This window comes from Porites lutea, chromosome 12, assembly GCF_958299795.1.
Source record: "Porites lutea chromosome 12, jaPorLute2.1, whole genome shotgun sequence".
Lineage (NCBI taxonomy): Eukaryota > Metazoa > Cnidaria > Anthozoa > Scleractinia > Poritidae > Porites > Porites lutea.
The window spans coordinates 1,714,669-1,726,289 of NC_133212.1; the positions used below are offsets into that span (position 1 = coordinate 1,714,669).

The 11,621-nt window shown below is 38.8% G+C and overlaps 2 protein-coding genes across 2 annotated transcripts; both read right to left on the reverse strand.

Moving 5' to 3' along the window:
• Positions 1-8,718, reverse strand: LOC140921863 (lactadherin-like). The gene is made up of 6 exons (XM_073371862.1): positions 8,625-8,718; positions 6,770-7,074; positions 5,693-5,834; positions 3,687-3,979; positions 1,695-1,836; positions 1-570 (listed from the first exon to the last, which is right to left on the reverse strand). Exons 1-6 carry the CDS (start codon positions 8,716-8,718, stop codon positions 176-178), a joined length of 1,371 nt encoding a protein of 456 aa, XP_073227963.1. The 3' UTR covers positions 1-175.
• A 351-nt stretch (positions 8,719-9,069) lies between these two features.
• LOC140921865 (fucolectin-like) lies at positions 9,070-11,377 on the reverse strand. Its single transcript, XM_073371863.1, has 4 exons — positions 11,299-11,377; positions 10,618-10,869; positions 9,813-9,998; positions 9,070-9,161 (listed from the first exon to the last, which is right to left on the reverse strand). Exons 1-4 carry the CDS (start codon positions 11,375-11,377, stop codon positions 9,070-9,072), a joined length of 609 nt encoding a protein of 202 aa, XP_073227964.1.
• Positions 11,378-11,621: the final 244 nt, after the last annotated feature.

Here is an 11,621-nt window from a genome sequence, read left to right on the forward strand (position 1 = left end):
AAAATACGTTACCCACTTAGAATACGTTAAAGGTTGAGGTATTTTTTAGAAAGTACTTCCTTGTTCATCTAGTACCGTTTGCAGTCATGTATTGTTGGAATGCAATATTTTCGTGTCCTTATAAAGAACTTCAATTATGTTAGTTATTGAAAACTGCGTCATCCCGTATATTAAATTAATTTTCACATTCACGATAACGAGCAAAAAGGCGTTCCAAGGTACGCACAAATTTTTGCTTACTTAAGGACACTATAACATTTGCAGTGGTCAGATGACTGCCTTGTATTCCAGAAAGTGATGCAGAGCATTGGTAGGTTGAATTACACTGGACTCCACTGGCTGAAGTGAGCTTTCTTGCGCAAGAGTTACTGTAGATATTACTGGCATTGTTGTATGGTATGGTAAGAGAGGGGGTTGTGTCAGACAGCCCCGCTCCATCTTTGCTCCAACTATACCCAGAGGGTTGTCGAGGGCTGTAACTAGCCACACAGGTCAGGGTCACAGATTGACTAGTGTTGGCTATCAGACCAACATCATCAAGATCAACGTTTAACGGCAACGAAACTTGGTCTGAAAGAGACAAGCAAATATTTAATGAAAAGACGACAAGAAATAACCTAGGCAAACTTATCAAATACAACATCTCAATTTTACACTCCATTAGGTTCATTGAATCTGATTCGTTGAAAGCAGTAATGCAGTTTCAAGATCGAGCCGGGGTTTTGAGTGTGTGGGGTTTATGCGGGGGGAGGGAGGCGAGAAAGTATATTTGATACAAATCCAAGATATATGGTGGCCGCCCGTAATGCAGAGCGGTCGATCGGAAAAATAGAGGACTGTAAACAGCCTATAAGTAAACAGAGTACAAAAACGAGGAAATATAATTCAATTATCAGTGAATGAAGCATTGTGATTGGCAAAAATCAATAGAATTGTTTAATAACCAATCAGGTGCCGCAAATCTTTATTGGCCACTTTGAGGTTGCGCGTGAGACTGGGTTCAGGTGTTGCGTCGATCGAATTGCATTGTGGGGATGTTTAGTGAACGAATGTTGATCCAGTGAATTTTGCCAGTTTGATACTTTTTTGAAAAACACACTCGTGTAAATAAATTGCAAATTGAACTCGACGTTGTAGGACAACCTATACAACCACTTTCTACTGGAGAAAAGGTTTGCATTACGATACAAACTTCACTCTTAAATGCAGATTCCGCCGTTTTCGACGACAGCAGTTAGCGTGCAAGTATATGTCTCAATCCCATTTCCTTTGCGCAGGCTAGAAAGTGCTGCATCATACCAAATAGCACTTAAGTACTTATTATGTGGCTAGCGGGCAAAATGAGGCACATTCCTTGTTCTCATTGGTTAACCGTGGAAGCAAGATGGGAAGGAGCGTTGTGTGACGAGACAAAAACGGCTGCGTGCGATACTAAGATTGACAAGATTAAGCTCGTTTGATTATTCAAATTTTTACGCTTAATTTACTTTTTAGCTTAAATTGCTATATACATTTGAGTTTTTCTTTTCTTTTTTAACATTCAGGGCATTGTAACGCAATTTTGATCATATTTGCATGGAAAAGGCGAGTTATAAATTTTTAATTATTATTATAAATTATTGACTGTATACGGCAGCACATGTATCCCATTAATTCATTTTTTTATAAATCCCCCTGTAACAAATTATACTTACAATCCTTACAGCCAAACAAGTCCATTCTCATACATATTGCATTAGTATATGTTTTGGGAAATATTCTGACATATTGCGCTGCAAACGGGGGAGCAAACCAGTGGACAACAATGGTACTTCTGTCGCTGTTTCCAGTCAAATGCTGAGTGGTAGATCAAGAACAAAGTAAGTGGAGATATACAAATAATTTTATTTAAAGGACACCACAATCTGTGGTATATTCCCGAACCGGCTGAAGAGGAGCGCTAGAGGTAATGGGAAGGAGGAATTTTTCTGCTTTTCCTTCCCATCACCCCTCGCGCTCCCTCCAGTCACGCTTTTCGTGACTGGGGACGAGTCAGCCTAACCGGGGTTGCAAACGTCCGTTCAGGGGCCCGTTCCTCGACTGAAGTTCCAATAATTAACGGACAAACAAGAAAAGTTGTCAAATCTTCTCTGTTTTATCTGTCTACTCATTATGTCCGACTAAAGGTAAGATTTAAACGTTCATTAGTTAAAAGGTTGTGTGATTTTGTTTTTACTCACTTGAAGTCTACTTGAAAGTTTCAAAGAGTTATAGATGTGAATGAATCTGCATTGGCTTCTAATATTTAGTACGTTCGATCATAGGCGTACGGGCAATTTTCGGCCAGGGGGGGGCGGTAAACCATTTGCCCAAAAAATTCTTGTAAGTTGCCCAAATTTTACAAAACAGTCGAAGAGAAAAGAGGGCCATACGATGCAACAACATAGGCCGTACTGGCATATGAAAGTGGCTCGATACAGTTTTTCAGGGTCAATACCTACCAAGTTTGAGCATAAACTACGTCGCCATAAACAAACATTTGGAAACATTGCCACGGGGACCACAGTTGTATTAGATAAAGATGAAAATTTGTCATGATCTGGGTTGCAATGACATCGGAGTTGTCAAAGCAACGAACTGACGCCATTACCTATTACACTTGCAGCATTATTTCTCACTGTGAAATCGTTCTCGATGTTAGCCGTTATCTCTAGAAAACGAAGCGCTTTTGACATGCAATTTCACCTTATAGCAGTTTCAATCTTTTAAAAACGTGTGTGAATTATTTGAGAATTAATTCTGGTCAATTGTTACAAAGAAGGATTTGATTAGTATGTACCATGGCGCTCTTGTTAGCGGTTTTGTAAACATTTCGGTCTACTTTAACAAATTAGTGAATAATTTAACACGCTTGATAGATTTTTTAATAAAATTAAGATTCTTCTCGTATTAAACTGAGAATTAGTCAGCCACTTCTTCACTTTCAGACCCATCGCTGATGCTATCTGCAACACACTGTTCTACTAGCAGAGATGATTCTAGAAATGAAGTTAGGCAGAAGTTTATTGTAATCAATTCACGATTGGAAATAGCCCATTGCAGTACAGCGCCAAACGATGAAAAAAAATCAGCATATGATACCCTTCCCTTATAACCACAAACGTTTCAGGTGCTTGGCAACCACTGTCTCGTGTGTATGTAACTGGATTATTACGCCGACTTCAGGTTAAAATAGAAAATATTTATCTCTTCAAAACACTAATAAAAAAACATGGAAACGTCTTTAAAAGGTGGCTTTGCCCAAATTTTCTCTTGCTGCCCCAAAAATCTGAGTTGCCCAAAATTTTGGGGGGGCTGCAGTCCCCCTCGCCCCCCCCCCCCCCCCCCTCCGGCCCGTACGCCTATGCGTTCGATAGTCACACACAGTTAATGTACAAATAGGTTCATTGCGGAGCTTCAAATTGCAGGCTGTAATCGGACAGTCGGACTAAAAATTGGTACATTGTTCGACTCCTACAACCTACGTTTTGAAGCCAGAGACTCGTCACCGCTTACAACAAAGCTCGCAATATGATACTTTTCTGTCTCAAGCCCGAGGTGAGTGTTTCACCGTATTTCGTCTCATTTTGGCCACACGGGTAACACTAGACGACGGTAATTGGACGATTGCCAATCTTGAGACCTAGGAATATATGATGCAAATTTACCTGTCCAGCTCCGTAACTAATCCATGTTTTACCATCATATCCATAGCGGATTAAATAGCTTGTCACCCGGTTGTCCCTTTTAGCATCTCCCTGAGTCGCCACGCCTGTGACTGTTACAATTTTATTTAAATCAGCCTGTAAGTACTGAGGTAGGGATGCTGAAGAGCTGCACCAACTGTCAGTACCATAAAGGCGACTAAAAGCTGCTTGGTGACTACTAAGTTGTGAGGATGCTGTAATTGTAAAATCCCTGGTCGGTTGAAATCGTTCATTCTTAAACGATTCAAAGCAACCTGTAAAAACATCAAGAAAAAATATATGGCATTTTTATTACGAATTTTATGTACTGTTTAAAAACCGAGCAGTTTCGATTATCAGGTTTTAAACCTGATAATACAGACTGCGAGTTTCAACGACTTCAAAATCTCTGATATAGATCCATTCATTCTTGCACTAATATTTAGATTTGGGGTTATTTTGGTCTAAAGTTGGACGTAAAGTTTCCTCCTGAATGCATTGAAACACTTTTTAGGCTAACCAGAATAATTTTTTAGATATCTAGAAATGTATTCTAAGTAGCGCTAAAAATTTTTTTTTGTTCGGTCATCCCAGGGCAGCTTGAATCTTTTTACAAGGGCTTCAGCATTATTTTTGCGAAAATTTTAGCTGCAATTTAGAGTTTTACGAAGGAGACAATTTTTCTATGCATTGCATTTTTGGTTCCAAAAATTTTAGGTTTCCTTTCTCTACTAAAAAAAGGCTTAACCTGGGGAGTGAAATGGAAAAAAATAAAGTTCACAAAATCGTAAGGAATATATTAGATAGGCTTCAAAAATTATACATGAATGGAACGGTCATCTAAAAAAATCTAGACAATTTCTGCTTTTCCGAACAGATATTTCACAGAAAACAGTCACTGGGAGTTTGCGTATTTGTTTGCAAATGGAGGTAAAAATCTGTGTAATAAAAACTATCCGGATACATGTGGACGGGGCTAAACCTATTGCTTTTTTGCCGTTGTCGTCGCTGCTTAGGCTTCCTACTTACTGCCTGACCAATCTTTGTACTTCTATGCTTATTTCACGTTTTCTTGTTTCCTCTCTGTTGAGTTTTCTCCTTTACTTTAGAAAAAAAGTGCTTTAAATAATTAGATTCATTATATTTTGTCCCTCCTCGTTTGTTTCCTTCTTTGTAATTGTCACTAATATGAAGCGGATGCAAATTTAAAAAAGAGTTCAAAAACTGATTAATAATTCATAACGAAAAAACAAAAGAAATTTTAAAAGTTTAATGAGTGACCTAACGGAGGGATACGTAGCAAATTCGAATCGTAGTCACCCGTCCACACGAAAACGCTAAAACAATGGAAATGCCATAGCTTTATTATTAAGCATACGTTATGCTAGAAGTATATGGTGTATGACATCATCGTATTCCGAATTCGAAACAGTTTTCGTCCGTCCACACGTAAAAGAAAAGCCGAGTAGGTTTTCGAAAATCTCCACTCTGGAGAGCGTTATTGAAAAGGTGTGTTTCGTTGACCGTTTTCACTGCATTAGTGAGTGTGGAAGGTAGGCTGAACCGGAGAAAATAAATATCCGTTTTCAAACAAAAACGAATACATGTGGACGGGCCCTTAGATAAGCAAAACAACAACTTTGCACGTGCATTAGGTATTTTTGTACATTTCTTTGACGTCACTGCACGACTACGACGTGAAACTCCTTAATTTCACGTTTCGTTGAGAATCTGAACACAAGACAAAGACTTTCCTTTGTTTTTTTTTTAAACTGAGATACAGACCTTCAGAACTCAACTCGCGAAATATTCTCTAACATTTGACAAATTTAGCGTAATGAAACAACAGCGATGGCGGTCCCGTAAAAAATAGTGTCCCTTATTTGCACTTTCGTGTTAAATACATTGACACTCAGAAAAAGTGCATTTTTTTAATGCTGTGTTTGTCTTTTGAACTGCATGTATTGGGTATGTACTAAGAGACCAACCTTGCTTAGATCCATACACCTCCACCCTTAATGCTTTCCTTCCTTGAAATGTAACTGGATAAAAACGAATAAACTTGGCAGCAAGTGGCTCAGATAGTTCATTTCTTACAATGCTGTTCCTGTCACCATTTCCAGTAAATGTCTAAGAGCAAATTAACAAAAACTTCTATAAAATGCGGATGAAAGACAAATTCGTGCGTTTAGGTGTGATCACCTTTAACCATCTAAATTTTTGTGTAGCAAGGGAGTGGTTGCATGGATGCGTTTTAACTCAGCTGGGAGACGCCATACTGAATTTCAGATGAAGGAGTGTTCTGCGCATGGGTAGATGGAAAAACAACTGAAAATAATTAAAATTCTCAAACTACTTCGGGTGTTCCGTGTCAAGAGAGCGAAAATATTGAACTGTTCCGTGTCCGGTGAAAGTTTTCAACCGGTCGAAAATTCGTCTGGTTCTTTTTTAACATAGCCTAAGTCTCAGTGGCGGATCCAGATCTTCCGATATGGGGGACCCCGGCCTCCAAAAGAATTTTTTTTCGGCCTCTCAAGCCTCAGTTTGGTCCAAAAATAAGGGAGGGCAGGCTCCCCGGGCCTCTCCCCTGGATCCGCCACTGAGTCTCACCCTATCCGCTCACAATTAACAGGAGAGAAAAAACATATAAACAAACGATATTTCTGAGGATTACAACTACATTGACGATGACTCCCGCCGGCAGAACAAAAGGCAAAGGATGTTAAAAGGAAAATCACGTCTATGTAAGTTTCTTTCACATTTTACTACTTATTTCCCTAACGTTTCCATTGTAAACAGCAAGAGACCAAGGAAGGAAGGCTGTAGTAACGAGGGGGAAAAGAAAGCAAGGCAGGAGACAGGAAGAAAAGGATAAGACAACTAGAGACGGTGAAGATGGGAGAAGAGAGAGGGAAGCAAATGGAAGGGAGAGAAAGGAACGAAAGCAACTTCGACATGTCAAATCCTAGTTCTCGAGGTTAAGAGATAAACACAGTCCTTTATTACTTAGTGTCTCCACGATTATAATTTCGCTATAAATTCATCTACAGCAAAAAAGGATGTACCTTTTCGGAACCACCCTCAGAGTAAAATGTCCTCCAGACATTATCCAGGGACGTCTTTATCTTGTATGTTTTTGTCCAATCATTAGCATCTGGACTTCCTTGTGTTGCTACTGCACAAACAAGGTAACGAGATCCCAGATCGATCTGGAGGAAAGCATTGTTGTCATTGTTGGCAGGAATCCAGGCATTGGATCCTTCTAATTGGCCATCAGATGGACTGCGGCCGCTAAGAGATGACGAAGCTGAAAACCTCTGCTTAGAAATATCGTTATTAGCCGACACTCCTACTGGATCAAATGCACAACCTGAGTTTAGGGAAAAAAAGGAGGAAAAAATATTTTCATGTTATCACTCTTAACGTAATAGATTAGACTCGCAGAACAAATTTATTGCCGCGATTTTGGGTTCCTTCCTATTTTATATATATATATAAAAAAAAAACATTAAAATTTAGGCAAATGTCAGGCCTGGGATTAAAAGGAAATGGATTCCATATTGAACTAGGCCAATTGCATCTACGTCTCGTTTGTAATCTCGTATGTAGTCTGTGTATTACGGTTACCATCCACAGCTCGTGATGCTACTCCAAAAGCTGTAAGCGGACTGTGTAGTATTCTTTCTTAGGGCACGTCTACAAAGAACTCTTGTTGTAAACTCATTGGCTAATATTTCACGAAGAGAACATTATGAACTTATGAACGAAGTTCTTGTTTTATCAGAGTTTCTGAAATAGTGACACAGAATTGTCCTCATTTACAACAAACACTTCGTAATTCAACCCGCTCGCGATTGGAAAAGAAAAACAACTCGGATTAACAAGGAGTTTCATAAAAATAACCATTACCATACCCACCATATATATACATTATTTTTACACTCATCGTTTTGCCATCCCCGCCCGTAAATAGCAAGAGCTAGACTAGGCGGGTGGAGTGGAAAGGTTACAGCAGTCATAAATATTAAATTAAAAGAAGCTATCAACAAGATTATATTGAAGTAAACTAAATAAAATATGCGGATAAATAAGATAGAGTTACAAAATAGTCTTACAGAATGGAATTACAAGACAAATTTACTAAAGAACCTATCAATAATTAGTGTAATAAGTCGTGGCTACAGATTTTGCAATTTTTTGCAGCAGATTGTTGGGCACTTCACTGACATAATCATCCTCCGTTTCCATTATCGAGAACAACAAATCATGAAAATGTATTTTAAAAGCTCCCTTACAGAGCTGACGGAATTCGTTGGGTATTGCATTCTAAAGTTGATTTTAATTTCCAGACGAAGAAAACCTGGTCTCAGGCTTGTGCTTCGAATTAGCTTTAGCAAAGAAATTTTCAAATTAGTGGCAGCATACAACAAGTTCGTGTCATCAGCAACGAGACAGAATGAGAATTTGGCCGAGGAGTTGTGAACTATTGTCGTTAATATAGATTAAGAATAACAGTGGATCAAGCACAGACTCCTGTGAGACACCACGAGCTCATACATTCGGTAGATAAGTTAAAACCTACTTCAGTTACTCGTGAACGACCAAGAAGGTATGAGACAAACCGGTCATTGATAATTCCTCTGATGCCGTCAGGAAGCTAGATTAAATGGTCGACGGTATCAAAGGCCTTTTTTTTAAGTCTAAAAAGATCCCGCAAGTGAAAAATTTTTGGTCCATATTGTATTTGAATGACATTAACACTGTCAATAATGGCATGTTGCGTGGAACGTTTTACGCGGAAGCCATACTGTGACTTAAATAGAATACCGTTTTTACCACGAAAGGATTTGAGGCCGTGGTACTTTAGTTTTTCAAATATCCGATTGAAAATAGACAGTAATGATATCGAACGACAATTACCTGGCTCAGGCTTATCGTCATTTTTGTACACATGAACAACTTCCGCTTTTTTCAGTTTGGATGGGAAGACGCCCTTTTGCACAGATTTGGTCATAATGATGGAGCGAAGGCCCGAAATAACGCATCTAGCGTCAGTTAAAATACGGACAGGACAAGAGTAGAGACCGTAAGTTTTATTTTTGGGCATCAAAAGTATCTCACGCTGAATCTCCGCTGGAGAAACTGGATCAAAAAAGGACGAGCTTGGATTATAATAAGGAGGCCAGTATTCGGTAAAATTGCGAGATGAACGTGATGCGCGAGACGCTAGGTTTTCACCGACCCAAGAAAAGTAGTTATTGAAGACGTTAGAAATCTCAAGAGGATCATTAGAGACTTTACAAGCTCAATAAATACTAGCTTCAGATTGACCGCTGGTTTTTCATATACAGCGACGCAAGGTTGTTCAGTTTACCCTATCCACTGTTGTGGAATGAGTGTCGTATGAATTCAAACCAAAGCTAACACTCCCACCAATCACGACGCCGACAAATCCAGCTAATGAACCAATCAGCTGAACTTAAAGTAAAACCATGTTGAGTCGAAACCAAAAAAGCGCGCAAACACTGAGCGAGAAGGACGTCACTCCTGATCAGCGGCGGAAAAAACAATTTTTCTTGGTGTTGCAAAACATATATTGTAGGTTAGCTATAATCTTGTTGTGGTTTGGGTATTGTCAGTGTCTTTTCAGTCTTCTGTATTATGTCATTTGGTGACTGCTGGCACACGTCCGCAACTCACCAAGAAACTAGCGGCAAGAGGGGCACGATACAATACAGTATACACGAAGGACGCCCCTTTTAATATTTCTCAGGGTTTTCTGATTATCATGGACAGTATTAAGAATGACGTAAAATGACAGAAAAATACAATGCATCTTAGTAAACTTAATTTTTTTGGGAGTTTACACCGTTGAAACTGTTGTTACCAACTGAATTCCCATAGTAAGAAGGATTTATCACATAACTGTATCAAATTAGGCAAACACCACAAACGAAAAATGAACAGATTGATTAAAAAAATACAGAAACTTTTTATATATAAACAATACAAAACGATTTTTAAAACAGATTACTTGTTTAGTAAAAGGCAAAAAAGCATCATGCATATACCTACAAAATAAACAGGAGGAAAGAAAAGTGCTCTTACTTTCTGTTTTAAGATAGGAATAAACTTCAACCTCGCAGAGCGTCAACCACATATTAGGTAATCTGATGTACAAATATCTGCCATATGCTTTGGGACTACAGGAATATGTCTTGGAACTTCCTGCTGGGATGTGTATGATATTTGCACAAAGATGGTTGTTTGCTCCTCCATTTGCTGTTTCATTTCCTGGCAAAGCGAATAAAAGATAATATGAGGTAACATTAACTGCAGTATTTGAACACAATTCACGTACAATAATAGCTGAAATGGTAACAAAGAAACGATCTTGGCATTCACTTCAAGATCAGGGGCGTGCTGCAATCTCACTTGCATAACCTTTACATCGATATAAAGAGTGTTTTGACTTACGTGCCCAGCATATATGCAAATTTATTGGAACAAAAGAAAGCGTTTGCATACGAAAAGAGTTCAACTCCCAGAGGATTGGTTTGGGACAGTAACATGGCCGCCGTTTCATTGTTTTGGGACACCACTATGGCCGCCGTGACGTCATGTGAAAACACTCTATATACTGACTCACTCAAATAGAATCTGTGGAAATTTGACTTTCCATGAATGTAACTATGTAGGAAGAAAATGATATTGATACTAAATACATGTACACTTTTACAAAACACAGAGATCACGTTGACATAATCTTCTTCTGAAAAATCTTAACTTAAAAGCCAATGGAAAAGTAATCTCATATTACACTGCAATTGAAATATTTCAAAATGAACAAGGAACAAATTTGAACAACTAGGTGAAGTAACTGATTACAGCATCTCCCACAATGACTACCTACCCACTCTTATCTCAGCTCCATTCAATCTGTTTGCGTGATGGTTTCTGTTGACTATATTCACTTCAGCTACAGGCTCTACTCGCCCCAGGTCTACTCGCCACCAAGCATTGTTCTCTCGGATAGTGTGTGTACATTTGTAGTCTTGAGTACCCCTATCTCCATCCACTGCGTTGCTAGCAGAGTAGGATTTCCCTGGTTCAGTGTATGTACTTGACTGACTTGCATTCTTGGAAAGGGCAATATTACTCGGAACTAAAAACCAAACGAATAATAAAAATTACAGATCAATGCAGCAGGGTTGCAGGGTTGTGCTCTTGGCCTCAGCTCCTGGAGAACACTCCAGGGTCTTTACTTCTGTTCTTGGGCGACTAAAAAATCTCAGCTTTTGGATGGAAATCATATGTTGGGAACCCTGGATTTCACAGCTACAGAGCATTGGGCTCCTTAGAATTTTTCTTAGAGCGCAGCCTTAAACAGAGGAAAATCAAGAATTGATCAGAAGGCCTTTCTGAATCAACTTGTTAATGTTCAAAGTACATGTACTATGTCAGCTGTACATATAGTGTGTCTGCAGTGTAGTATAAAAAATGGTCATGGTAAGTATTTGATCGGTAGCTGTTCACAATCTCAACCTTTTAATTTTGACAGGTTGGTCACAAACTAGCCTGGAAATACACTAGCCATCTGATCTCTCTTTATTCCACACCTCTAGAGACCTTTCACAGGAGAGACATCCGCAAAATGGCCCCCAAAATTCCATGTTTATGACATGAATCAATGTTTACAAAATTAATCTTGTAGTCATCGGGTTCTAGATAATTGTTTGAGTTAAAGTCTCTCCTCGTCTATAATCGCAAAGTTTTCAGTTCTTCTGCGAAAAGCAGCAGCAAAACTCAAATTCTTCTTGTAAAGAAGATTATATTCCATGAATAATCACTTTTTTAGTTGATTCATGGCATTTACTGTACATCTCTGTAACCTTTTGTCTTTTGTCTGTTATTCGT